The sequence below is a fragment of the Hyperoodon ampullatus genome, assembly GCF_949752795.1.
Source record: "Hyperoodon ampullatus genome assembly, chromosome: 18".
NCBI lineage: Eukaryota > Metazoa > Chordata > Mammalia > Artiodactyla > Ziphiidae > Hyperoodon > Hyperoodon ampullatus.
Window position 1 is genome coordinate 14315830 of NC_136931.1, and position 27848 is coordinate 14343677.

At 39.9% G+C, this 27848-nt stretch overlaps 1 protein-coding gene across 1 annotated transcript in view; it reads right to left on the reverse strand.

Moving 5' to 3' along the window:
• HYDIN (HYDIN axonemal central pair apparatus protein) overlaps positions 1-27848 on the reverse strand; it is a gene marked incomplete at its 5' end in the record, with an annotated part of 359388 nt that overhangs the window by 175470 nt on the left and 156070 nt on the right. The window contains 4 exons of the mRNA XM_079723315.1: positions 8141-8284; positions 12864-13007; positions 14857-15130; positions 18234-18472. Coding sequence (XP_079579441.1) covers positions 8141-8284; positions 12864-13007; positions 14857-15130; positions 18234-18472 — 801 coding nt within the window. The remainder of the gene's footprint in view (positions 1-8140; positions 8285-12863; positions 13008-14856; positions 15131-18233; positions 18473-27848) is intronic.

Genomic DNA, 27848 nt, shown 5'->3' on the forward strand with positions numbered 1-27848 from the left:
AAGGTTAGTCTAAAATCCTCCCTTGGTGGGTCTCTTCTTTACTGCTTAGAAGCCATAGAATTCTTTGGACATCAATAAGACTGGTAACTTCACTAAGGTATGTCTCCCTGTTGAATATTCTATATCATTGTGTCCCAGGACAAGGTGTGGCCTTATTTTTTTTTTTAATATTTCATTTTTATTTTTGAATAGATAGGACAATGAAAAGCATGTTACCCTTGTGCCCATCTCCCCTCCCCTCAAGCCAACTGTTCCCCTCCCCTGAGGTAACCAAGGTTACAAAATTATCTTATCTGTCCTTGTATGAATATAAAGATAATGCATGAATATAAACCCACGTTCATATATGTGTTATTGTTTACACATAGGCACTCCTGTTCTGTACTTTCCTTTTTCCACTGGGGGATAATTAATCAGTGCATATGGAGTTGCCTCACTCTTTTTAACAACTGCATTTTACTCCATCATTGAATTCTGCCATCATTTATTTAACCAATCTCCTATTGATAGATATTAGCTCCCAGTCTTTTGTTCTTATAATCAATGTTGCAATGAATATCCTTGTATATTGTGTCTATGTCTATAGGATAAATTCATAGGAGTGGAATGACTAGGTCAAAGGGTAGGGGCATTTAAAATGTTGATGGCATCAGGAAACTTGCAAAAGCCTCTTAGATACCCTCATCCACCAGAGGGCAGACAGCAGAAGCAAGAAGAACTACAATCCTGCAGCCTGTGGAACAAAAACCACATTCACAAAAAGACAGACAAGATGAAAAGGCAGAGGGCTATGTACCAGATGAAGGAACAAGATAAAACCCCAGAAAAACAACTAAATGAAGTGGAGATAGGCAACCTCCCAGAAAAAGAATTCAGAATAATGATAGTGAAGATGATCCAGGACCTCGGAAAAAGAATGGAGGCAAAGATCAAGAAGATGCAAGAAATGTTTAACAAAGACCTAGAAGAATTAAAGAACAAACAAAAAGAGATGAACAATACAATAACTGAAATGAAAATACACTAGAAGGAATCAATAGCAGAATAACTGAGGCAGAAGAACGGATAAGTGACCTGGAAGACAGAATGGTGGAATTCACTGCTGCAGAACAGAATAAAGAAAAAAGAATGAAAAGAAATGAGGAAAGCCTAAGAGACCTCTAGGACAACATTAAACGCAACAACATTCTCATTATAGGGGTCCCAGAAGGACAAGAGAGAGAAAAAGGACCAGAGAAAATATGTGAAGAGATTATAGTCGAAAACTTCCCTAACATGGGAAAGGAAATAGCCACCTAAGTCCAGGAAGCAAAGAGAGTCCCATACAGGATAAACCCAAGGAGAAACATGCCAAGACACATAGTAATCAAACTGGCAAAAATTAAAGACAAAGAAAAATTATTGAAAGCAGCAAGGGAAAAACGACAAATAACATACAAGGGAACTCTCATAAGGTTAACAGCTGATTTCTCAGCAGAAACTCTACAAGCCAGAAGGGAGGGCATGATATACTTAAAGTGATGAAAGGGAAGAACCTACAACCAAGATTACTCTACCCGGCAAGGATCTCATTCAGATTCGATGCAGAAATCAAAAGCTTTACAGACAAGCAACAGTTAAGAGAATTCAGCACCACCAAACCAGCTCTACAACAAATGCTAAAGGAACTTCTCTCTAAGGGGGAAACACAAGAGAAGAAAAGGACCTACAAAAACAAACCCAAAACAATTAAGAAAATGGTCATAGGGACATAAATATCGATAATTACCTTAAACGTGAATGGATTAAATGCTCCAACCAAAAGACACAGTCTTGCTGAATGGATACCAAAACACGACCCATATATATGCTGTCTACAAGAGACCAACTTCAGACCTAGGGACACATACAGACTGAAAGTGAGGGGATGGAAAAAGATATTCCATGCAAATGGAAATCAAAAGAAAGCTGGAGTAGCAATACTCATATCAGATAAAATAGACTTTAAAATAAAGAATATTACAAGAGACAAGGAAGGACACTACATAATGATCAAGGGATCAATCCAAGAAGAAGATATAACAATTATAAATATATATGCACCCAACACAGGAGCACCTCAATACATAAGGCAACTGCTAACAGCTATAAAAGAGGAAATCGACGGTAACACAATAATAGTGGGGGACTTTAACACCTCACTTACACCAATGGACAGATCATCCAAAATGAAAATAAATAAGGAAACAGAAGCTTTAAATGACACAATAGACCAGATAGATTTAATTGATATTTATAGGACATTCCATCCAAAAACAGCAGATTACACTTTCTTCTCAAGTGCGCACAGAACATTCTCCAGGATAGATCACATCTTGGGTCACAAATCAAGCCTCAGTAAATTTAAGAAAACTGAAATCATATCAAGCATCTTTTCTGACCACAATGTTATGAGATTAGAAATCAATTACAGGGGAAAAAAACTTAAAAAACACAAACACATGGAGGCTAAACAATACGTTATTAATAACCAAGAGATCACTGAAGAAATCAAAGAAGAAATTAAAAAATACCTAGAGACACATGACAATGAAAACACGATGATCCAAAACCTATGGGATGCAGCAAAAGCAGTTCTAAGAGGGAAGTTTATAGCTATACAAGCCTACCTCACGAAACAAGAAAAATCTCAAATAAACAATATAACCTTACACCTAAAGGAACTAGAGAAAGAAGAAACAAAACCCAAAGTTAGCAGAAGGACAGAAATCATAAAGATCAGAGCAGAAATAAATGAACTAGAAACAAAGAAAACAATAGCAAAGATCAATAAAACTAAAAGCTGGTTCTTTGAGAAGATAAACAAAATTGATAAAACATTAGCCACACTCATCAAGAAAAAGAGGGAGAGGACTCAAATCAACAAAATGAGAAATGAAAAAGGAGAAGTTACAACAGACACTGCAGAAATACAAAGCATACTCGGAGACTACTACAAGGAACTCTATGCCAATAAAATGGAAAACCTGGAAGAAATGGACAAATGCTTAGAAAGGTAAAACCTTCCAAGACTGAACCAGGAAGAAATAGAAAATATGAACAGACCAATCACAAGTAATGAAATTGAAACTGTGGTTTAAAATCTTCCAACAAACAAAAGTTGAGGATCAGATGGCTTCACAGGTGAATTCTATCAAACATTTAGAGAAGAGCTAACACCCATCCTTCTCAAACTCTTCCAAAAATTTGCAGAGGAAGGAACACTCCCAAACTCATTCTATGAGGCCACCATCACTCTGATACCAAAACCACACAAAGATACTACAAAAAAAGAAAATAACAGACCAATATCACTTATGAATATAGACGAAAAAATCCTCAACAAAATACTAGCAAACAGAATCCAACAACACATTAAAAGGATCATACACCATGATCAAGTGGGATTTATCCCAGGGATGCAAGGATTCTTCAATATACACAAATCAATCAACATCATACACCATATTAACAAATTGAAGAATAAAAACCATATGATCATCCCAATAGATGCAGAAAAAGCTTTTGACAAAATTCAACACCGATTTATGATAAAAACTCTCCAGAAAGTGGGCATAGAGGGAACCTACCTCAACATAATAAAGGCCATATCCAAAAAACCCACAGCAAACATCATTCTCAAATGTGAAAAACTGAAAGCATTTCCTCTAAGATCAGGAACAAGACAAGGTTGTCCACTCTCGCCAGTATTATTCAACATAGTTTTGGAAGTCCTAGCCATGGCAATCAGAGGAGAAAAAGAAATAAAAGGAATACAAATTAGAAAAGAAGAAGTAAAACTGTCACTGTCTGCAGATGACATGATACTATACATAGAGAATCCTAAAGATGCACCAGAAAACCACCAGAGCTAATCAATGAATTTTGTAAAGTTGCAGGATACAAAATTAATGCACAGAAATCTCTTGCATTCCTATACACTAATGATGAAAAATCTGAAAGAGAAATTAAGGAAGCACTCCCATTTACCACTGCAACAAAAAGAATAAAATACCTAGGAATAAACCTACCTAGGGAGACAAAAGACCTGTATGCAGAAAACTATAAGACACTGATGCAAGAAATTAAAGATGATACCAACAGATGGAGAGATATACCATGTTCTTGGATTGGAAGAATCAATATTGTGAAAATGACTATATTACCCAAAGCAATCTACAGATTCAATGCAATCCCTATCAAATTAAAAATGGCATTTTTTACAGAACTAGAACAGAAAATCTTAAAATTTGTATGGAGACACAAAAGACCCCGAATAGCTAAAGCGGTCTTGAGGGATAAAAACGGAGCTGGAGGAATCAGACTCCCTGACTTCAGACTATACTACAAAGCTACAGTAATCAAGACAATATGGTATGGGCACAAAAACAGGAATACAGATCAATAGAACAGGATAGAAAGCCCAGAGATAAACCCACGCACCTATGGTCAACTAATCTATGACAAAGGAGCCAAGGGCATACAATGAAGAAAAGACAGTCTCTTCAATAAGTGATGCTGGGAAAACTGGACAGCTACGTGTAAAAGAATGAAATTAGAACACTCCCTAACACCATACACAAAAATAAACTCAAAATGGGTTAGAGCCCTAAATGTAAGACCGAACACTATAAAACTCTTAGAGGAAAACACAGGAAGAACACTCTTTGACATAAATCACAGCCAGATCTTTTTTGAGCCACCTCCTAGAGTAATGGAAATAAAAACAAAAATAAACACATGGGACCTAATGAAACTTAAACGCTTTTGCACAGTAAAGGAAATCATAAACAAGAAGAAAAGACAACCCTCAGGATGGGAGAAAATATTTAGAAATGAATCAACGGACAAAGGATTAATCTCCAAAATATATAAACAGCTTATGCAGCTCACTATTAAAAAAACAAACAACCCAATCCAAAAATGGGCAGAAGACCTAAAGAGATATTTCTCCAAAGAAGACATACAGATGGCCAAGAGGCACATGAAAAGCTGCTCAACATCACTAATTATTAGAGAAATGCAAATCAAAACTACAATGAGGGGGGGCCTCCCTGGTGGCGCAGTGGTTGGGAGTCCGCCTGCTGATGCGGGGGATACGGGTTCGTGCCCCGGTCCGGGAGGATCCCATATGCCGCGGAGCGGCTGGGCCCGTGGGCCGTGGCCGCTGAGCCTGCGCATCCGGAGCCTGCGCATCCGGAGCCTGTGCTCCGCAACGGGAGAGGCCACAGCAGTGAGAGGCCCGCGTACCAGAAAAAAAAAAAAAAAAAAAACTACAATGAGGTGTCACCTCACACCAGTTAGAATGGGCATCATCAGAAAATCTATAAACAACAAAGGCTGGAGAGGGTGTGGAGGAAAGGGAACCCTCCTGCACTGTTGGTGGGAATGTAAATTGATACAGCCACTATGGAGAACAGTATGGAGGTTCCTTAAAAAACTAAAAATAGAATTACCGTATGATCCAGCAATCCCACTACTGGGCACATACCCAGAGAAAACTATAATTCAAAAAGACACATGCACCCCATTGTTCATTGCAGCACTATTTACAATAGGCAGGTCATGGAAGCAACCTAAATGCCCATCGACAGATGAATGGATAAAGAAGATGTGGTACATATATACAATGGAATATTTACTCAGCCATAAAAAGGAACGAAATTGGGTCATTTGTTGAGACGTGGATGGATCTAGAGACTGTCATACAGAGTGAAGTAAGTCAGAAAGAGAAGAACAAATATCGTATATTAACGCATATGTGGAACCTAGAAAAATGGTACAGATGATCCAGTTTGCAGGGCAGAAGTTGAGACACAGATTTAGAGAACAAACGTATAGACACCAAGGGGGGAAAGCTGTGGGGGGCTGGGGGGGGTGGTTTGATGAATTGGGCGATTGGGATTGACGTGTATACACTGATGTGTATAAAACTGATGACTAAAAGAAAAAAAATGTTGACAGCTACTGCCATACTATCTTCCAATGTACACTTCCCCAATACCTTAGGGGATGCCTGTTTCCACATGCCCTCCCTAACAGAGAGCATTATCCAATTTTTGCTCTTTGCCAATCTTATAGGAAAAAAATGTGTTTCATAGTAATTTTAATTTGCATTTCTTCCAACATGAGTAAAGTTGGGCATATTCTCATATATTTAAAAGCTATTTTCTTTTTCTTTTTGTGAACTCTCTGCTCATTTCCTTTGCCTATTTTTCTATTTGGTTGTTGGTATTTTTCCTGTTGATTTGTAGAAGTTCTTTATTTTTAAAATTATATGTATGCTTTTTATTAAAGTTATATGTGCAAGTAATATAAAAGGTCAAAATGTACTACAAGATTTATTACAAGAAACAGTAGTTCCTGACCCACCCTGGCATCCCAACAATCCTGAGGCCACAACTGCTCAATTCTTGTAGCACAGCAGGTCTATGGAACAGTTTTTTTGGGCAGAGAGGGGACGACCAGGCGATGGACACAACTCAGACACCGGGGATTATTCTGGGGTATCGACACTGACACAAGAAACATTAAGTTTCCCTGAACGTTTTGATGAGTTGCTCTGGGGAAGAGCATTTATCTTTATGTCTTGGGATAACAGCCAGCTGCCCAAGTCTTTTGAGTGGGGTCAGCGGGGACAGCTGTCTGGTGCACACAGAATCCCTCTGTTTTCAGCCCCCTGCTCCACTCGTTGCCTCTAAGCCCAGGCTACTTGGGCTGAATGACTCCCACTTCTTTGCAGCCTCACTGGTGAATTTTCTATGCTTCAGGTCTTTGTGCCTTTTTGTCTACCCACTCCCTTCCTCATTCTACTAGAATTTGTTTAAATCTCTCATTATTTGGTTATACGCTCCTCTTCCCCTTTTATTTTATTGCTCTGGGTGTCTTTCCTGTTGAACATTTCTACTTTTATTAAGATTTCAGGAGGGACAAGAGTGGGTCTAACCTCCCACCCAGACAGAAAGCTGCTCATACCTGAATTTTCATTTTCTCATCCATTTGTTTTCCCCTGCTCTTGAGTTCACTCTTCATCTCCTCTTTGAACACTTGTATCTTGTCCTTGAGCTCTTGTTAAAGACAGGTCCTATCACCTGTCATATTTCTCTGAGACTGTAGAGAACTCCCTGTTTGTACTGTGGGTTTTCTTCCTTGCACAGGTTCCCTTGCAGGAGGTTTTCATCTGCCTCTTGCTTATGATCATCTCCTCCTTTTATTTCTCTGTTCAAAGATCTGAGCTATTTTTTCCCCCCAAATCATGTCTGAATGAGGCCCACTAAAGAATCAGTGAGGAAGGAGCGGCAGAGAAGGGGGGCGGTGCAGCACTGTCTGCAACACGCTCTCACCCAGTGGCTCTGTCCCCCACCTTCCACAAAGATCCGTCTCCCCGAGTGTGGCTCATGGCAGATGTCCTTAAGTCCCAGGCTCCCTCTTCTGAGATCCTGCGATTGCTGCCTGCCCTCACTTCCTCCTCTATGTCACTTCTCCATTAGCTCTCTCCCTGGACTGGGAGGCCGAACACCATGGGGTGAGGGGCTGGTCTCTCCTTCAATCCTCCTTCCCTACGGCTCTGCAGTGCCACCTGCCCCTGGGTCCAGCCATTCCCACTGGTGTCCTCATGCCCGGCCAAGGATCACGGGGATGATCTTGTGGGAATGTTCAGAGAACACTGCATCCTGCCCCAGACTGGTGGCCAGGGGAGCTCACAGCCTCCTGCTTCAGCCTGGTTCACATTTCTCACCATCTGGAGATGGGCTGGCTGGTTTAGGGTTGGCGCTTTGAGTTTTGGTCAAATTTGAGTTTTAGTCAGACTTGAGGGGGATTAAAAGATCTTTCCTCTCATTAGTGGGAAGTCACTGTTTTCTAAAGTTGAGCTTCGTTATAATGGGCAGGAAGAAAAGGGTCGTAATAATGAGCAAGAAGCTCTCACATTGTTAATAATGGTTTTCCTACCAGTTGATATCAGAATTTATTGATATTATGACTCATTTTAGATTTTTCCTCTCTGTTTCCTGGATTCTTTATATTTTTCTCAACTGAAATTAGGCAGCGTACCAATACTATTCTCTTCTTTTATCACACGCACAGCACCCCCTAGGAGTTAGGACACCCTCTGTCCAGTTACCTCAGGAATTGAGGGCAGTGGGGATTTATCAGCCTTGCAGATAAAGAAGGGTCCACTTGTTGAGAGCAACACGTTCACAGGCAGGGTGGAAATGTTCTTCATGACCAAGGGCTGGTAATCAGGTTCCAGGATAGTGTTAGGTTTCTGCAAAAAAGAGAAAAGAGGAAACAAACCAACTTATGGTAAATACAGTAAGCCTTTAGCAACAAATGTCTGATATTCATTGTTAACAGCAGAATTAGCATTCTCTCTATTTATATCTATAGATGTATGGATTTATATTATATCTATCTGTCATCTATCTATCAAGATATAGATAATATATATCTATGTATTACATAGGTTCACTTCTCAGTAGTCCACCATACATTCCAAATGATTTATCTAAATCTCTACAAGGGATTAATATAGATGTAGATATAGGTATAGATATTTTCTATGTATCTATGTATCTATTTCACTAGAAGAGATCCTACTTAAGCCAGAAAACAGATTAGATTTTCTTACTTTCGTGTTGCCTGGTTTAAAAAACCTTATATAAGCCATGCCTCTGGGTAGAACTGTTGCTACAGAAGTTTCCACAGCATCATAAAACAAAGTTTAATAAATTAGTGATATCTTATGGAAGAACCCATGTATCATTACAATGAATAAAACATTTTTTCCTTACACAATATTTTTTTCATGCTTAAAATATCCAATTTGCAAATATACTTATCTTGCTATATTGACAAACGCTCATAACTATTTCCTGTAAATTTTCTTAATAACACTGGGAGAGTTGATTTAGAAGCATCGTTCACTCTGTTAGATCAAATTTCATTTTTCAGCTGGAGAAAGCATCATAAATGGATCTTAAGCTGGAAGTTTCCGGTCAGACTGGATTTTTCTCACTCTGACATTGGGATCCACATTGTTCATTGTGTGCCTTGGAAAGGGGGTCCTTTAATATCCGTAGGAAGTGACTGGAAACCTCAGTCTCTGGCCTCCAAAAAGAATCTCTCTCCCATTCCCTGGCTCTTCCAACAACTCTAGCCTATTTTTTCCAGGCCTATTTGTTCTGATTTGCTTTTCTCCCTGTTCCAATTTCAGTTAAGTCCTCCTGATTCCATGTTTTGCTCTGCCTCTGCCTCTGCCTCTGCCTCTGCTTCTTTGTCCAGCATAGTCTTTCTTCCACTGTGGTTCCTGGAGCCACTGGCTCTGAGCAAGCTTGGGTGACCAGTGTCCATGGTGTCTTAGTCAGTTCAAATATCACAGACTGAGTGGTTTAAACAACAGCCATTGACGTCTCATAGTTCTGGAGGCTGGGAAGTCCAAGATCAAGGTGCCAGCACATCCAGTGTCTGGTGAGAGCCCACTTCTTGGTTTGTAGATAGCTGTCTTCTCACTGTGTCCTCACATGCCTGAGAGAAAGATCACCTCTCTTGTCTCTTCTTATAAGGGCTCTAATCCCATTCATGAGGGCTCCACCTCCACGACCTTATCCCTTCCCAAAGCCCCCACTTACAACATGATCATATAAGGAATTAGGGCTTTGGTGTATGAATTTTGGGGGGACACAAACATTCAGTCCATAAAGTTGGCTTGAGCCACCTGCCTCGGTTGTACCTCATTAGCCCCTTGTGCACTCCCAAAGTTCTTTTGGAGGTTCGGTCTGGCACTTACCACGAGAAGCTGCCACTGTTCCCCTCCCTCTAACATGGTAATATAGGTACTGGGTTCACCTTGCACTTGCAGATTTCATACTACAGTTTGGGGAGGGATGAAGCAGCACTTTCGACCTTCCCCCCAGGCTGCTGTGTCACTGCAGGTAGCTTTGAAGTGAAGAAGCCACACTCGGTTGGTTTTGGCAAGAGGCCATTTAGGGGTTAGTGATGAGAAAGAGTCGATGGACAGAGAACCCGTTCTATTTTAAAATGACCCTTTCTCTCTGGCTTGTCTCACCAAATATCATGAGACAGGATTTGCTTCTGGACTTCATGAAGCAAACTGACTGCTAGTTTCAATTGACCTTTTCAATTCCACAGAGATGTGGTTTCATCTCTGTGGCTTATGAATGGTACAATAGTTATACAGCAGATCAAATCTGAGGAAATGGTTATAGAAAAATTCTTCCCATAGGCAGGCTTGGTATCGTTAAAGTCTCAGGTACTAATCAGATACACTGCCCTGAGCCAAAAACAAGGAGACAGAATGGATAATTGGGTGTACCAAGACAGGTCTCCTGCACACCCTGGGTAATGAAGTCGCATTTCTTCATTGTCCCTGATATGGAGTAAAATGTGAGCAGGAAATGAACAATGAAAAATGCAGTAGTAGGACAGATTTCAAACTTGTGATATTTGGGAGGAAGGAGAGAAGGGCAAAAACAAATAGGGCGTAATGACTCAATTCATTTTTTAAATTCAACAAGTCACCGTCATATTCAAAATATTTGCTATTTTATTCTAGTGATAAATTCAAACAGTAGACATTTAAACAAGAATATGCTTTAAAAAAAAACAAACCAAGGCTAAAGGATATAAACAGAGGAACACTACCCACACATTTTTATGAATGTTTGTGTACTTTGGAAAAAAAATCTAATAGGAAACTAAGCTGCACATTTATCGTATACTGTAATGTCTTGCACAGAATAGCTATTCAATAAATCTTCACTGAATGTTCTCTGAATGGCTACATTTAGAGAGAATATGATGCAACCAAATTTGGCACAGCTGTTGCCAGTAAATATCTTTCCTGATTACTTGAAAAAGGAAGAATTTAAAACAGCAATGAAAGCTTAATAACTGCAGAAGGAATTCTGGTAGTATTTTCTTTTTATATGTCTCATGGAGATTGTCACAGTTAGTTTAGCATCCTGTAACTGAAACCTTTATCCTACTTCAGTGTCTACATTCCCCACCAGTTTGTTAGGTTAGGGTTTTTGCTGTGTCTTTACTGCCTAATACACTGCAGGTGCTCAAAAATTATTTGTTGATTTGAATTGAGCTTGTACATCTCACCTCCCGTACTAGCCTATAAGTTCCCTTATTCATCTCCTGGCAGAGCACCTTATCCATGGTGGGTGTTCAACAGATATTTATTTAATATGAACAATATATATAGAATGCACCAGAACAAATGGTCTTGAACATTCTCTTGCTAGCCTCCGTTAACAGAAGGAACCCTGGTTTGTTCCCCCATGACCGGTTAGGCACTGCCACACCCAGTCCTTTCATGTGACAGCATAGATCACACCATGGGATCTTCCTTAACGCTTGGTCTTCCCAGTTGGTTGTGAAGTTCGTCAGGGTGGGACTATTCTCACTGTTGTATCTCTATGACGTGACAGTGCCTGGCACATGGTAGGTGTTGATAAATACTCCACTCCGCAGCCAGCGTGACTGTTTCAGTGAATACATTTGACCATGTCACTCCCTTCCCTGAAGCCCTCCAATGGTCACCCCAAACAAAACCCGAAATTCACAACATGTGTCCCAGTCACGCCACACACACCTGGCCCCTGCCCACTTCTCTAGATAGACTTCATTGGCATTCTTGGCATTCTTGGCATAGTCTCTGTCTGAGGTGGCCCTTCAGGTTTTATGCTGACCAAGCTCTTTCGTGACTCAGGCGCTTTGCATGTGTTGTTCCCTACTTCTCTCTCCCCACCTTGTCACCAGACAGACTTCTATTTTTGTCCTTCCAGTCCCAACTTGAGGCATTTGCTCAAGGAAGCCATCTATGACCTCACGTACAAATAAGGTCATGTCTCCTGATACATACTCTCACTGCACGTTATACCTCTTCTTCATAGCGCTGTTTAGAATTATAATTTAAACAATTAAATTTTAATAGTTTGTTGACAGTTTGTAACCTCAACCAGTCTCTTAGCTGTGACTATGTCAGATTTTTAGCACCCACACAGCCCTTGACCCAGAGGAAATGTTCCACACATACCTGTCCTGAACAGTAAATAATTCTCTGCTGGAAACCTGCCTAGGACTAGGTCAAGTCCTGCTGTGATATCTCCCCTCCTCTTCACCACCCAGCCCACTGCCCTGAGCAGCAGGCATCCCCATCTCTCCCCTGTTCTGGGCCTCCCCCACTTACCATTCACATTTAACGGCACATAAAGTTATAGACAGTTATGGGCATATACATCAAAGAATGTGAATCAAATAGTTTAAGCTGATTATTCCCAAGCAGTGTTAGGTGATCTACAAAATAGCTTAACTTGTGTTTCAGTTTCCTCCTGTGTAACATGGGAAAGAGAAGCTCCTGCACAGACTGCTGTGAGGGACAAATGGGAAAATGTATGTAATGAACATGGCTCAATGCCCAGAACGTACCAATCAATAGTGGTAGCTATTCTTACTGGTTAATGTAATTATCAATAATTCTTCTCCAACCATTTCTATACTGTGATGTTTATTTTACCTAGCTAGAGTAAAATGATGGACTGAAATGCATTTTCAGTGCACTGGAATACCCCTTCACTTTGGTCTTATATACATCGGGAATGATCGAAGTAGAATTTCTATGGCAATTCACTTTTCAAAAGAATGGAGGTTTAGATTCAGAATTTTTAGTTGAATGTGTATTGGCCTCTGAAGCTTAAAAAACATTGGCTGGGTGTGGGTGTAACAGGATTCCCATTAATTTAGCTTCCGAAATGAAAGCGTGAACATGCGCACCCCTAGCTGGAGCGCCCCGCCCTCCCCAACACAGGCCCACTGACCTTCTCCAGTCGGTATACGAGCTGCTTGGTGGAGAGCTGGATGAACGGTGCCACGAACTCACAGATGATGTTCACCGTCATCACCAGGCTCTTCCCCTTTTGTGTCCCGATGATGGCGTGGCACACCAGCTTTTCTTTGACTATCTGCAGACAAGATATACCAGCGTTTGTGGAACCTCTATAGCTTGGAAGACCTAATTCTCAACAATCGGCAAAATGATTCTCAACTACCTGCCTGGAGACACCAGGGAGGAGCACATTTTTCTGAGCAGTGCGTGTCAGGGATGGGTCTCTGTCACACAAAGTCTGATTGGTTAGATGTGTCCAGGATGGGTCCTGTGTCTACTGCTGACTGTCCCTGAGGACACAATCAATTTACATTCAGCTCATCTAGTATACATATGGAAGATTTATCAGGGCTGTTAGGGACTGGATACACAAAACAGTGATGGAAGATGCAGATAAAAATCCTTCATGGGCTATCACTGTACTGTACACCTGAAACTAACACGACATTGTAAATCAACTACAGTTGAAAAAAAAATACTCATAGGCTTAGAATTCAATGGTAGTTACACACAATTTCTTATCAAGGTAGTTGGAAGCTGGCTGGAAAAATTTTGCCTTTCACATTTGAATATTTAAAAATCGTGTACGGTAATTAACACTTCTTTGGACCCAAGAGCCTTAGATTTTTATAGAGTAGAAAGGACCCAAAGTGAATTTATAACATGAATAGCCTTTATTGAAGACTGCTCAGGTGTCAGATGTTAATGATTCAAGTCTCTTCTCAATTATGTAGCAGAACTTGGGATACAGGGGAGCTTTTAGTAAAGCTACAACTGAATTTAGAACCCCAGCAGCTCAGATTTAATGCCTTTAAAATACAGTCAACTCTTGAGAACAACACTGTAAACATGCCTGCAACAGACTGTCAGTGTCTTGAGATGAGGGCCTGCATTCTATTCATCCTTGCACCCTTGCTGCCTTGCACGGTGTGTGTCATGTGGTACATACTCAGTGAAAGTTGGCTGAACCCCTCAGTAACAGAGAGAAAGAACATGTTATACACTCCATAATGGGAAATAACCTTCTTTTTAAAACTGAGGATGAGTTTTTCCTGAAAATGTTCTGTGAAGAAACAATGTAAGTGAAGCAAAGTGCCATCCGTGACCCTCGTGGAGCTAAGCAGGGAACCAGCTTTCCCACCTCGTCTGCTGGGAGGCAATTTCTTACTGTCTCCTGTTTTCATGAGGAGAAAGTTCAGCATCACATCCTAATTTGGTGACACCAGCAGGAGCTCAGGTAACCATCATTTCTCATTCACAAAGTCTGACTTTGTGAAGAGGCTTGTAAGTGATTTCAGAAGTCTTTCTTTTAGGTTTTTAATGGTTTCCAGCGTCCATGAGGGAATAGGAATAAACAGACACATGGTTGGATCTGCCTAAATATCTTAAGCAGAATGGTGATAACGTGAATAAGAGCAGAACATCAGAGTTGCTGAAGATAAATGCAGCTCTTTCATTGATACATAAAAAGATGATGATTATAAATGTGATGTTGTTGAGTCAAGCTGAGAGGGAAGGAACTAAGGATATCCCAATACCTGGACAGGAGAGGCAGCCGAGAGTGTCTATAAAAACATTTTCTTAAAAATATTAAGTGAATACTGCTAAGTATTAATCAGAGGCTTAGCTTTGGCTGAACAGTGGATGTCCCTCTACCAGAGACTTGCTGGTTCTGTTGACTCTGGGGATGAGAACCTGCTTTAAACAGTATTTTAAGATTGGGTTCATGGTAGCTGTAGAAACAAACAGAAAACTCAGCAGAGCTGAACCCTGAATGCAATGGGTGCTGCCATGGTAACTCAGTGCTGTATGCAATCCTTGAGAAACCACAGCCTTTCTTCAGATAAATGTCAAGGGACTCTCCTAAGAAATAGAGCAAAGATTTATTTAGGAGAATAATAGCTTCTAAATGTGTGTCCTCTTACCCTGGGAGTGGCAGAATAGCCTTCAAGTCTCACGTCAATCGTCTGGCCTGGGTACAGCTCCATCCTGATGGGGTGGAGTTGAAACACGGGGCTTTGAGGATCTATGGGTGCCTGGGAGCACTGGGATTGGCACTGGCTCTTAGCACGCCCTTTCTTAGCCAGTCTCTTCTTACCCAGCTTTTCTTGGGGACAAAAATCTTCATTCATCCAGAACAACTTTTGGACCCGACGTCCCTTGTTGGTCAACTTGAAGCGGTAATAACAGGTGTCCAGGCTGGAAAAGAGGAGGCAAGGATTGAGAGGATTCAACTTTGGGTTGTTCCGTTCAGCTCTACAGCCTTGGGATTTACTCCTCCAGAAGTGTTTAAAAAGTGAGCAACAAAATAGCCATTATTATTATTTTTTTAATGTAGGAAGGCTAAATGGTGATACTGCTAGGAACTACTAGGACAAGGTAACATCTACTCATTGGATCATTAGACTTGAGTCAGTGACTTGAGTCTGGTCCCTGAGTTGCCATCACCAGGAAAGGGGCCGTGGGGAAGTGGCCCTACCCATCCCCAGTCTTTCTCAGCAGGTTAAGCTGCCACGTAACACACAGATACAGTTCATGTGAAAATCACTTCAATTTACAAGAAATGGTACTGAGAAGTGAAAGCAAAATAGCTACTGAAGGAGAAGTATATTTCAAATTGTGTTGAGTAAATTTCTAGTAACTAGTTAAATGTCTTGTGATGGACTCAATTTGAAGGGAACTTTAAAGAGGAACAACACATATCCTCTAAACCTTACCAAGGGTCAAGTGGACTATAATGCATCAGAACACCACCTGGATCGGTCATTTATCTCAGACTAATGTGCTTTAAAGATGCTACTACTCATGCACGCATGCATGCATTCATTCATCTATTCCGCAAATATTTACTAACGACCTCTTTATTGTCTGTCTCTTTGCTAGACACCGAAATTTCTAAGATCTTGGAGGTGGTTCAAATGTGTTTTTGTTTGAGTTTTTTTTTATTATTATTGATTTATAAGCTTACTTTAAAATATTCTTTTCAGGGAAAAAACTCATCTCAGGACTTTTAAAATTTATTTTTTATTTTTTGGGGCTTTGAGTTTTCATCCCATCTGTCCCTCCTTTGGAAAGACACCATGTCTAATAAGCAAGTTGAAGCTTGATAAATAATAAGGAGTGTTTGCCAGTTGTCAGGTATAACCATTATTAGCTAAATATATGTCCAATGGGGCATGCTCATTGGAGTCTTCACTTTGTAGTTTGACTTCAGGGCTAAATGTAGGTTTGGGGGAAAATAATAAATAACATATACTATTTTATAAACTAGGCAGGGTCTCTGTCACTTATTCACAGTGTATCTTTCAGTCATCATAGCACCCTAGTAATAATAAGCATATTGATTAATTTTATTGATGAAGAAACAGAAGCTCTGAAAATTTAAAGGAGTTGTCCAAAAATATGCCATCAGAAGAGGTGGCATATGGGTATTTCTTTAGATCCCTGTGCCCCAAAATTTGGCAAACTTTTCCTGTAAAGGACTGAATAATAAATATTTTACACCTTTTGGGACACATGGTCCATCACAACTACTCAACTCTCCACTGTAGTGTGAAAGAAGCTGTAGACAATATATGTACATGAATGGGCGTGGCTGTCTTCCAATAACACTTTGTTTATAGAAACAGGCAATGGGCTGCGGTTTTCCCACCCCTGCTTTTGATGATTCTTCTGGAGACTGCCGGCATCAAGATTTTATGTCAAAAAGAACAATAGGGTTTAGGCAGAGCAGAAATTGGCAGCTAAAAGATACAGGTTGCTTCTATATTCGTTGAAAACTATCAGCTATCCCTCCAATTCTAGGCAAGTGTCAGAATATCCTTTGGGGCCATTTGACACTATTTGTAGATTAAGGAGAACACGTAATTAAGTCTGGTTTGCAGTATATTGTTTTCTGTAATTATATTTGAATGCACTTAACAAATAAATTTGGAAACAGGAATGGTATGCAATGACCAAATGCCCTACCATATGGTCAATGGATAGGAGAGGAGCATTTTTTGTATCTAGTTGACACAAAAACTGTAACTGGATGCCTCTCTGAAAACATATGCAATTAACTCACTTGCCTATTACTTAATTCCTACTGGTTTATGGTATTTTCAATTAAGTGCCATATTTTGTAGATGGAGCAGAGGAAAGGAGGTATGGATGGGTTTGTGGGGAGGGTTCCTAACAGTATTTTGTCAGGTACATCTCTAAACACAGTGTGTCCATCTTGGTTTCAGGGCCTTAGGCCAGAAGGCAGGAGCATCCCCTTGAGATCTGTTCACAGCACTGAAACAAACAGGCACCAATTCAGCTGGCTCCTGAGTGTCAACTAGTGACAATGCATGACTCTTCTGAGGAACCATAAACAAACCATCACACATGTCCTACATGGTTAGTATTCAAACCCCATACATTTTTAGAGTCACATTTAGATCGTTCTGCTCAGAGATGTCTATACTGTACCACCTTTTATTTAAATATTTAGACTCTCTAGCTTTTCCTGAGTGATCAGGTGGAGCCAACTACAACCACCTCAGTTGTTGGTGCTACGGTGGGGAGGCAAGCAGAGAACATATACGAAAAAAAAATTACTGGCTTTGCAATACCTGGTAAGATACATTTGCTATATATATATATATATATATGTATATATATATATATAATTTTTAAAAATATTTATTTATTTATTTGGCTGCGCCGGGTCTTTAGTTGCAGCACGTGGGATCTTCGTTGCCACATACGGGATCTTTAGTTGTGGCACATGGGCTCTTAGTTGCGGCATGCATGCAGGATCTAGTTTCCTGACCAGGGATCGAACCGGGGCCTCCTGCATTGGGAGTGTGGAGTCTTAACTGCTGAACCAGCAGGGAAGTCCCTGCAATATATTTTTACCTTCCTAGTTATACTCTACTTAGGTTATCACTAAGATCCATTTGTATTTTCTACATTCATGGAGAGGAATTAACAATATATTGGAATCAAAGAAGAGAAATCATGTTCAAGATTCTGAATTTGTCACAGAGAAGCCACTGTAAGTTTTAGAGATGAATATACTTCCTGTGAACCATCTCTTCTCTAGTGTAGAGGGACACAGCTTGGAGAATGTAACCAAACTATGACTAGGAAATGTCTTCTTGTGGCTGATGAACCCATCTGGAGGGGGAAAAGTGAAGATAGGGAAGGGAGGGGGCTGACGAGGCTAGTTCTGTTTACTTAAAAATAATTTTCCAAAGTAGGAGTGATGCTCAGCTTATAGAATATATGTGATATATGTGATATGTATAAAACTTGGTCCATGATATTTCCTTACCTAAAATGTGCTCCCAAATTGAGTTCTGGTGCAAAGGGCTTATCTGAAACAATGGTGGAGCCAATTCCTGAAGCCTGGACAGGTATCCGGTAGGTGTTGCTATTTTCAATGTCCAAAATGACTGTGTCTTTGAATGTCAGTATGTCATTCAGGTTGGCAGTCAGTGTCAGTTCAACATCACTTTCTGGGGGAACTGTGCCTTCCTTGGGTTCAACCATCCAGAGGGACGTTTTGTGTGCCTGTAACACAAGACTACAAGTTAACAGTGAAGATATTCTTGGCTTTTCATTTTGCACATGTCAAAGCCCTCTATACTTCAAATGCCTGGCACTGCAGAACTCAACATCAGAGACAAACATTATTTTTTTGAATCAAAGCAGCTGGGTGTTTGTTGGCTTTTCTTTTTTTTTCTTCAAAAAGCAATATGATTCTGAAGAGCAAACCTACAATTCTACTTTTGAATGCTCTGTGAAGATTCTTTACATCTCTTTCTTAAGATGACAGCCCAGTTCTCTAACAAGCTTACACTAATTATCTGCTCTAATCTCCAAATTCTGAGATACCAACAGAAGGTACAACATCCTTCCTGGAATTTGGAAGTTTTAAAAGAAATGTTTTTCAAATGCAAAGTTTCCATGATGTTATAGTAGGGATGAACAGCTTTCATTAATAAACACAATATAGGAAGTCATCTTGGTTTCTATTATTTCATAATAATCAATAGAATTTCATTTGCTAAAACTCCAAACTTATTTTGAAATGTGTGATAGGACTAAATTATAGAGTTGGAAGTGACTCCCACCAACCTGTTCCCTTTAACTGCTTAGATCCTCATAGCTCACTCTCTTTCCTCCCGAAGGTCTTTGACCAAACAATACCTCTCAATGAAGCCTACTCTGACCATCACATTTTAAGTTGCAAGCCTTCCCCCCAGTACTCCTGATCCCCTTTACCCTGCTCTATATTTTCCCCTGAGCATTCACCATCTTCTGACATTGTGCATGATTGATTTATCATGCTTCTGTCTCTTTGCACTACCATATAAGCTCTCCAAAGAAGGGATTTTTGTCTTTTTTGTTATTGTTGTTCACTGATACATCCCCAGGATCTATAACTATGCCTGGTACATAGTAGATGCTTAATAAATATTTGTTAAATGAATTAATATATCTTCCTTTTAATCAAATCCTTTGATGTTAGAGATCTTATTTATCATCTAAGGTAACTTATCCCTGGTTTTAATAACTCAAACTATTTGATATGTCTTCCTTATATTAAATAGAGATACATTTGTTTGTTTGTTTTTGACCTTCCAAACACTGGTATTTGGTCCACTCCCTTGGAGCTAAATAGAATAAATCAAATCTCCCTCTTTTGTTCAACAGCCCTTCAAATTCTACAACCAGCTTTAGAAGAAAACCTCATATGGCTCCAAAATAAGTTGAAAGTTTGGTTAAAGTGTCAAATAATAAAAAATGACTCATGCTATAAGCATCTTATTTAATTTAAAAATATAAATTCTGTTTCTTTGGTGGTAATCTATTTTCCCAGGCTGCTTCTAAGATTTTTATCCTTGTATTTGATTGATTATAGTGCAGGTTCACTACAATGTCTCTAGTTATGTGTTTGTTTGTATATCCTGCTTGGAATTTGCTACACTTCCAGAATCTGTGGTTTGATATCTTTATTTCTGAAAAATTCTCAGCCATTATGTTTATAGATATTGTGTCTGCCTCATTCCTTCTCCTTTCCTTGTATTACTCCATTACACATGGGTATGACTTTCCTAGTGTGTCCTCTCTGTCTCAGCCTTCATCTGCATTTTCCATTCTTTCTCTGCCTGTGCTTCATTTTGGATGATTTCCTCTGAGCTATCTTCCAGTTCATTATTCTTCCTTCAGCTGTGTGTAATTCACTGTTAAATACATTTATTATGTTATTAATTTCAGCGTTTTTTGTGTGTTTTTGAATTCAGGTTTTATTATTTACTTTTCTTTTTATACATTTTTCAGCGTTTTGAGATTTTTTAAAATTCTGATTATGACATTCGACTTATTAGCTACTTTTCCTAGTCCTTCTTAGTCAACTGTAAATTTGATAAGCAAATTGTTCTTAGGATTTTTCAATACATATAGCAAATACACGTTCAGTGGTTCTAAGGTCCAGGTGTTGTGGGAGACACAAAAATGTCCAAAGCACCATTCCTGCCCCCAAGAAGCTGATAGTAATGACATTCAGAGAGACCACCATGTAAACAACAAAAATGCAAGTCAGAAGGAGGCTGGGGTGAAAGTGCCTCAGGGAAATCTAAAGAACAAGGTGCATTTCTGGAGCAGAAGATATTGAAATTCTTTGACTGTATGACAAATTTCCAGACACATTTTCTTTTCTGTCTAAATGTGAAATTGAGCATAATTATCAGGTAGTGTGATCTGATCCCTAACTATATATATATTTATTTATTTATTTTAGTTAGTTACTTACTTACTTAATTAATTAATTGGCTGCATTGGGTCTTCGTTGCCGCGTGCGGGCTTTCTCTAGTTGCGGTGAATGGGGGCTACTCTTTGTTGCGGTATGCGGGCTTCTCATTGCAGTGGCTTCTCTTGTTGCAGAGCATGGGCTCTAGGATCCAGGGCTTCAGTAGTTGCAGCATGTGGGCTCAGTAGTTGTAGCGCACGGGCTTGGTTGCTCCACGGCATGTGGGATCTTCCTGAACCAGGGCTTGAACCCATGTCCGCTGCATTGGCAGACAGATTCTTAACCACTGCACCACCAGGGAAGTCCCCCTAACTATATTATACTATTGCTTAATAAAATTCAAATTTATTCTACTCTAATTTTATATATAAACAATTATCTCAAAATTAACACAAAGCACCATATCCCTATTTTGATTGCTGTATCATTTAAATCATTTCTAACAGTCCTGTTTTGAGGAAGAAATTACTCAGAAATATTTATATGGATAAATATTCATAGAAAATATTTAATGATGACTAACAATGCACTGGGAAAAGGCTGAAAAAAGAATTGATATAGAGATCATTTCAAAACTTCCAGGATAATAATGGAGAGGCAAAGCCAAACTCTCCACTTCATGGAGGAAGAGTTTGATCACTCCCTTGTGAATCTTTCTTGGCTCCCTGTACTCTTCTGAGTAGGGAAGATTAGCATAAGCCCTCTAAAGAAAAGCACATAGAAGAAAACAACAACTTAAAAACAAATGTAAAATATACTCTATGGGCTGGATTTGAGAGGGCACTCCAGTCCAGAATTATCCTGCCTCTATTTAGTTTCTATGGTGTATTTCTCCTAGCAAGTGTAAAACACATGTAGCTCTATGAGGGCTTAGGTACAATGTAAAGCTGTGGATCAGAAACTTCCTGACAACCATAGATTGGGTTTGGAATAGAGTTGCACTGCTTGATGATGGTTGTAAATAAGAAGAATGTATGTTGCAATTTGCAGGCAAGAGTTAGAAATTTCAGCCAGGCAGAATCTCACAGGATGGCAGTGTTTTGGAATGTCACCAAAATCCAGGTCTGGCCCCAAAGCAGATTCAGAGACCAGATTTGGTCAGTGGGCCCTGAACGGTCACTCTCTTGGGGACAGGCTCACAGGCACTTAAATAAGGAGAATCAAGATTTAAACTCAAATGCCAATTTCCCAATTCACAACTGAGGAAAATTCTATCCCATAGACCACAATGTTAATTATATTTCCTCCTGGTTTGAAAGTCTGCATGGGAACTAATAAATACATTGCATTTTAAAATTCAAATAAATTAAACAAAGCACAGAAGAACAGTTCTCAAGATTATAAATTGTTTATAAAGAGGATGTAGATGAATGATGATATGGAAATTTTATTTTAATTTTGGTATTAATGGAAATTATAGGTTTAACTCTAAGTCCAGAGGCCTGTTATTATTCATAACCTTTTTATATGGGTCATCTCTAGAGACACAGATATAAAAGAAAACAATTAAACATTAAACACCACACTAGTTAAACTAGGTCTGAGATAGATATTTGTATGAGAATTATCTCTATTCAGAGGACACTTGCCAAAAGAAATGTTGATGCTTGTATGACTCAAATTGTTTTTCCAAAATTTCTCTCTAACTTTTCTACTCACAGTAAATTAGCCCTAGTGGAATACTAAAATATTAAGAAAACAGTAAGCAAAGTCTGTCTTTCCAGAACATTAACCTGTATTTGTATGTAATTTTATCTTAAAATATTAGTAACAAAAAGATAATAATCCTCATAAATTCAATTTGGGGGACTATAGATCAATTATTACTGGCAAGAGAAACTACAAGATTGAATGTCACTGTATTTTGCTCGTGTTTATGTTCAAAGAAATAACTTCTTTGCATCTTAATTTATCCACTTTTCAAAAACAGTCTGTGATAGCCCAGTCACAGCAATGTAGGGTTCTTCTGGCATGCACTTCAAAACTCTTATATGTGTAACTGATTCACTTTGCTGTATAGCAGAAACTAACACAACATTGTAAATCAACTATATTCCAATAAAATTTTTTTTTAAATAGATAACTAACAAGGACCTACTGTATAGCACAGGGAACTATACTCAACATTATGTAATAACGTGCATGGGAAAAGAACCTGACAAAGAATGAATGAATGAATGAATGAATGAATGAATGAATAAATAAATAAATAAATAACTGAATCGCTGTGCTGTATACCTGAAACTTACATGATACTGTAAATCAACTATACTTTTTTTTTTTTTTTTTTTTTTTTTTTTTTTTTTGCGGTACGCGGGCCTCTCACTGCTGTGGCCTCTCCCGCTGCGGAGCACAGGCTCCGGACGCGCAGGCCCAGCGGCCATGGCTCACGGGCCCAGCCGCTCCGCGGCATATGGGATCCTCCCAGACCGGGACACGAACCCGTATCCCCTGCATCGGCAGGCGGACTCTCAACCACTGCGCCACCAGGGAGGCCCAAATCAACTATACTTTAATAAAAAAAATTAGAAACAAAAAACAAAACTCATAGCCTCGACCCATTTCCCAGTTCCAAAGCCACTGTCACATTTGTAGGCATCTGTTACAGCAGTACCCACTCTCAGCACCAATATCTGTCTTAGTCAGCTGGGACTGCTATAACAAAGTACCGCAGACTGACTGGGTGGCTTATAAACTACAGAGATTTGTTTCTCACAATTCCAGAGGCTCTGAGTCTGAGATCAGAGTGCCAGCATGGTTGAGTTCTGCTGAGAGCCCTCTTTCAGACTGAAGACTGTTGCCTTTTCCTTGTATCCTCACATGGAAGAGAGGAGAGCAGAGGAAGCAAGCTATCTTCTGACCCTTAGCAGGGCACTAACCCCATCATGAGGACTCTACCCTTGTGACCTCATCTAATCCTAATTACCTCCCGAAGGCCTCACCTCCTAACACCATCACATTGGAGGGTAGGGTTTCAGCGTATGAATTTTGGAGGAATACAAACATTCAGTTCCTGACATTCTGCCCCAGGCCCCCCAAATTCATGCCCTTCGCATACGCAAAATATATCCAGTTCATCTAAACAGCTCCCAAAGCACATAACTTGTTTGGTTTCACAGGTTCACAGTTAGAGAGGAATTTTACTTCAGGATGAATGTACCTTGAGTCTCACTCATACCTGATTTAACTGATATTTAGATGAGACGCTAGAGTTGATACTGGAATAAGTTAAGACTGTTGGGACTGTTGGGATGGAATGAAGGTATTTTGCACGTGAGAAGGACATCAATCTGGAGGGGCCAGGATGGAATGTTATGAACTGAATGTTTGTGTTTCTCCCAAATTAATGTTGAAACCCAATTCTCAATGTGATGGTACCAGGAGGTGAGGCCTTTGGGAGGTAATGAGGGTTAGGTGAGGTCACGAGGCGGAGCCCTCCTGAACGGGATTAGTATCCTTGTTAAGAGTCAGGAAAGACTCACTTCCTCTGCTCTGCTCTCTGTCATGTGAGGACACAGTGAGAAGTTATCAGTCTTCAGTCTGATGCAGCCTAGTGGTACTTTGTTCTAGCAGACTGAACTAAGACACAGTCCCAAAGTGAAAATACTAATATCCTCTAACATATGAACCATAGAAAATAACACAAAAGTGAGTTCTAAAGAGCTATAAATGCAAATACAACTTCCTATAGACATTTTTAAGTGAGTCATTATAGCATCATTTCATTGGAGTTTTTATTACAGTAAATAGGAATCTCTGACATATCATTTTCAGTCTGACCTACATAATCAAAGTAATACATGGAAATAGATTTCCCATGCTTGAGTAACTAGCCCTTCTCCTTACTTAGAACTATCTGTCTTACTTTCAGTTTTTTTTTATTCTAGGCTTTTATTTTGTCAAAGATTTCTCTCTTTAATGAAAAAATCAGTAAGATAATAAAGCTGGTTCCAAGGAGAATACAGAGACTGGTTTATATAGCCAGTGAAAGAAAAAAAATGCTGAAATACAATTGCTAAGTTAGATATTTGTTTAATTTCCTATAGAACAATAAAACACAACATTTGATGTAATCTTTTGCATTTCTACAAGTCTTTTAGAATTTAAATTTTAATGTCCTGATTGACTTTGAAAGACGTACAGTAATCTTTTTAGGCTATTATTTTAGATAAAGTAATGCCAGCTGCTATAATGGAAAGATCCCTGATACTCAATGGCTTAATAAAACAGAAGCTTATTTCTGGCTCACATGCATTCCAGTTGGTGGCAGGAGTGAGGATGGGCTTCTGTTCCGTTCAGGCCTTCAAGGGCCCCAGCTAAACAGATACCGACATGTTTATTAATTCATGGCTTCTAAGCCAGTGTGGACATTGACATCTGCCTGGCCAATAAGAGAATGGAGGGTCATAGGCCAAGGTTTTATGCACAAGCCTGGAAGTGGCACACATCACTTCCGCTCACTTCCACTGGCCAGAGCTCAGTCACGCAGCCACACCTAACTCCAAAGGAGGCTGGGAAATGTCATCTGTTCTGGCCCGAGAGTAAAGGAGGACAGGCGTGGTGAACTGCTAGCTACTCTCTGCTATAGCTACCTTGTTGGTTCAGTATACTGTCACATCCTCAGGTGTTCCCCCAACTCAGATTTTGGAAGGTGAAGAGTTCACTCTATCAGAACACAGGAGTAGGAGTATAATTTGGTATTTCAACTTCTATGGGAATTGCAGGCCTGGAGTTCCTATCTGTCTGCTGTTAGGACAAATGGAGGGGCAGCTAGAAGATAAAATAAAAATGTTCTAGGCAGGATCATCTCATTCTGTTGGCCCTTCTTCCCAAATATATGGCCTTTGAACACTCTACATAGTTTTACTCATTTATGAGGCTCAGCTTACAATCAAAACATAAATCAATGCCATTTTTGTCCTTCTTTTATCAAAGAACAAATGCCTTTCAGAGGAGGGTACTGTCAATGTCAGCTTTCCTGTTCTAACCATTTATTTTCCTCGTCTAGCCAGTAGCACAGGTCAACCCTCTGTCTACAATAAAGAGAGGGTGTCACCAGCCTAAGTGCTATTTCAAGTCAAGGGACATTAGTTTTCGATGGATGGGTACTATTTCTATTCTGATTCCTGCTGACACGGGTTGGCTGTTCTGGAAAGAAGACCTGAAGTTGCTCTCCAGGGCTGAAGTGGTAAGTTTTCTTTTTGATGAAGCTTATTAGTCAATGTTTGGCATAAAACCAGGCAGCAAAGTACATCCTAGAATCCAAGAACAAGGCACATCAAAATGCCAGCTGCTGGGACTTTCCTGGTGGTCCAGTGGCTAAGACTCCACACTCCCAATGCAGGGGGCCCGGGTTCGATCCCTGGTCATGGAACTAGATCCCACATGCCGCAACTAAGAGTTCGTATGTTGCAACTAAAGATCCCACATGCCACAACTACAAGATCCCACATGCGGCAACTAAAGATCTCGCATGCTGCAACTAAAAAAAAAGATCCCGCACGTGGCAACGGAGATCCCATGTGCTGCAACTAAGACCCGGTGAAGCCAAATAAATATATATTTTAAAAAATAATAATAAAAAAATAAAATAAAATGCCAGCTGCTAAGGTACTGGACTATCCTTACCAAAAGTCAGGCTCTAAACCACTCTCACCTTGTGTCTCTTTGGTATTTGGCTTTTAGGGGTATCCTTTGTTTTTAGGGAGGACTTGGCCTATGTGACATTTTATGTTAGATTAGATGGCAAATTTGACTAAAGGAGGGATGGATGAATGATAATCATAGCTATGGAGAACATGTGGTAACCCTTTCAAAATAACAATACAGCAAGACAACGACTGATAGGTTAGGAAGGAAGGCTCTAAAGGAAAAGAGACATTGTGGTTTGAGTCCCAGATCTGCCACATTCCAGCTGTTGGACATTGGGCATGTCACTTAACTGTGTCCAGCCTCAGCTTTCCCACCTGCAGCTCATGATACTGACTGCACCTTCTGCATAGAGTTGATGGTTAAATGAGGTGATGCACATAAAACTCAGAATAGTGTCTGGCACACAGAAAGTCTCCATAAATGACAGCTATTGTCATCATTTTACCAAGAGCTGAAATGTCCCACATGACACAATTATGGGCTCAATAGTATTTGTCCCTGAAATATATTACAAAACGGAGACAGTAAGGATGGATGCTAAGAAAGCATTTAACATACAATACTCTTGCCAGAAGAGAAGCATCTCATAAGGGTTTACAGTACGCAGAAGTATAAGATGGCTACTCCTACTCCATCTCCTGGTGTCCAGTTATCTTCTCCTAGTTATTAAATCAAACACTAGTCTAGGCGCTGCTGTGAGGGGATTTTGCAGACGGAGAGATTACCCTAGCGTTCCTGACTTATGCCGGAACACCGAGCCCTTAGAAGGGATTGGACTCTTCCTAATGAGGAGATTCCAAGCATGTGAGGGTCTATGGAAGGGGTACATGGTGGGGAACTGTGGGGGGCTTGACAGCTGACAGCAGTCCCTGGCTGACAGCTAGCAAGAAAATGGGGCCTCAGTTATTCAATTGCGAGAAAACAAACTTTGCCAAACCTGAGGGGGCCTAGAAGTGGATCTTTCCCTAGTCAAGCCTCCAGAAGGGAATGCAGCTCAGTCAGCATCTCGATCTCAGCCTTCTGAGATCCTGAAGGCAGGATCCAGCCAAGTCATGTCTGGACTTCTGACCCATGGAAACTGAGGTAATACATTTGTATTGTATTAAGCCACTAAGTTTGTAGTAATTGTTTATATAGCAATAGAAAACTAATACAGGGTTCCAAAGATGAAAAAAATTAGCTTTCCTAAGCCTTCTACCAAAATTTCAGCAACAGCTGCCTCTGTTTTTTCTATGAATTGGGGCTAAAATGCCTGAGTCATTCCAGCAGCCCATGAACAACACATACAGGAGGTTGGTATGTGCATGTGCATATGACTGTGCAAAGGATGGAAAAATTGTGATCTTTTGCAATTCAGAATTCCATGCCCACTGGTGATAAGTGTTAAACCCTCCTCCTTAGATATGAGGGTACACATATCTAAGGCTAACATTTGCTTTTTATTTGACAATAGGGCATTAGCACACTTCTTGGGCAGTGATC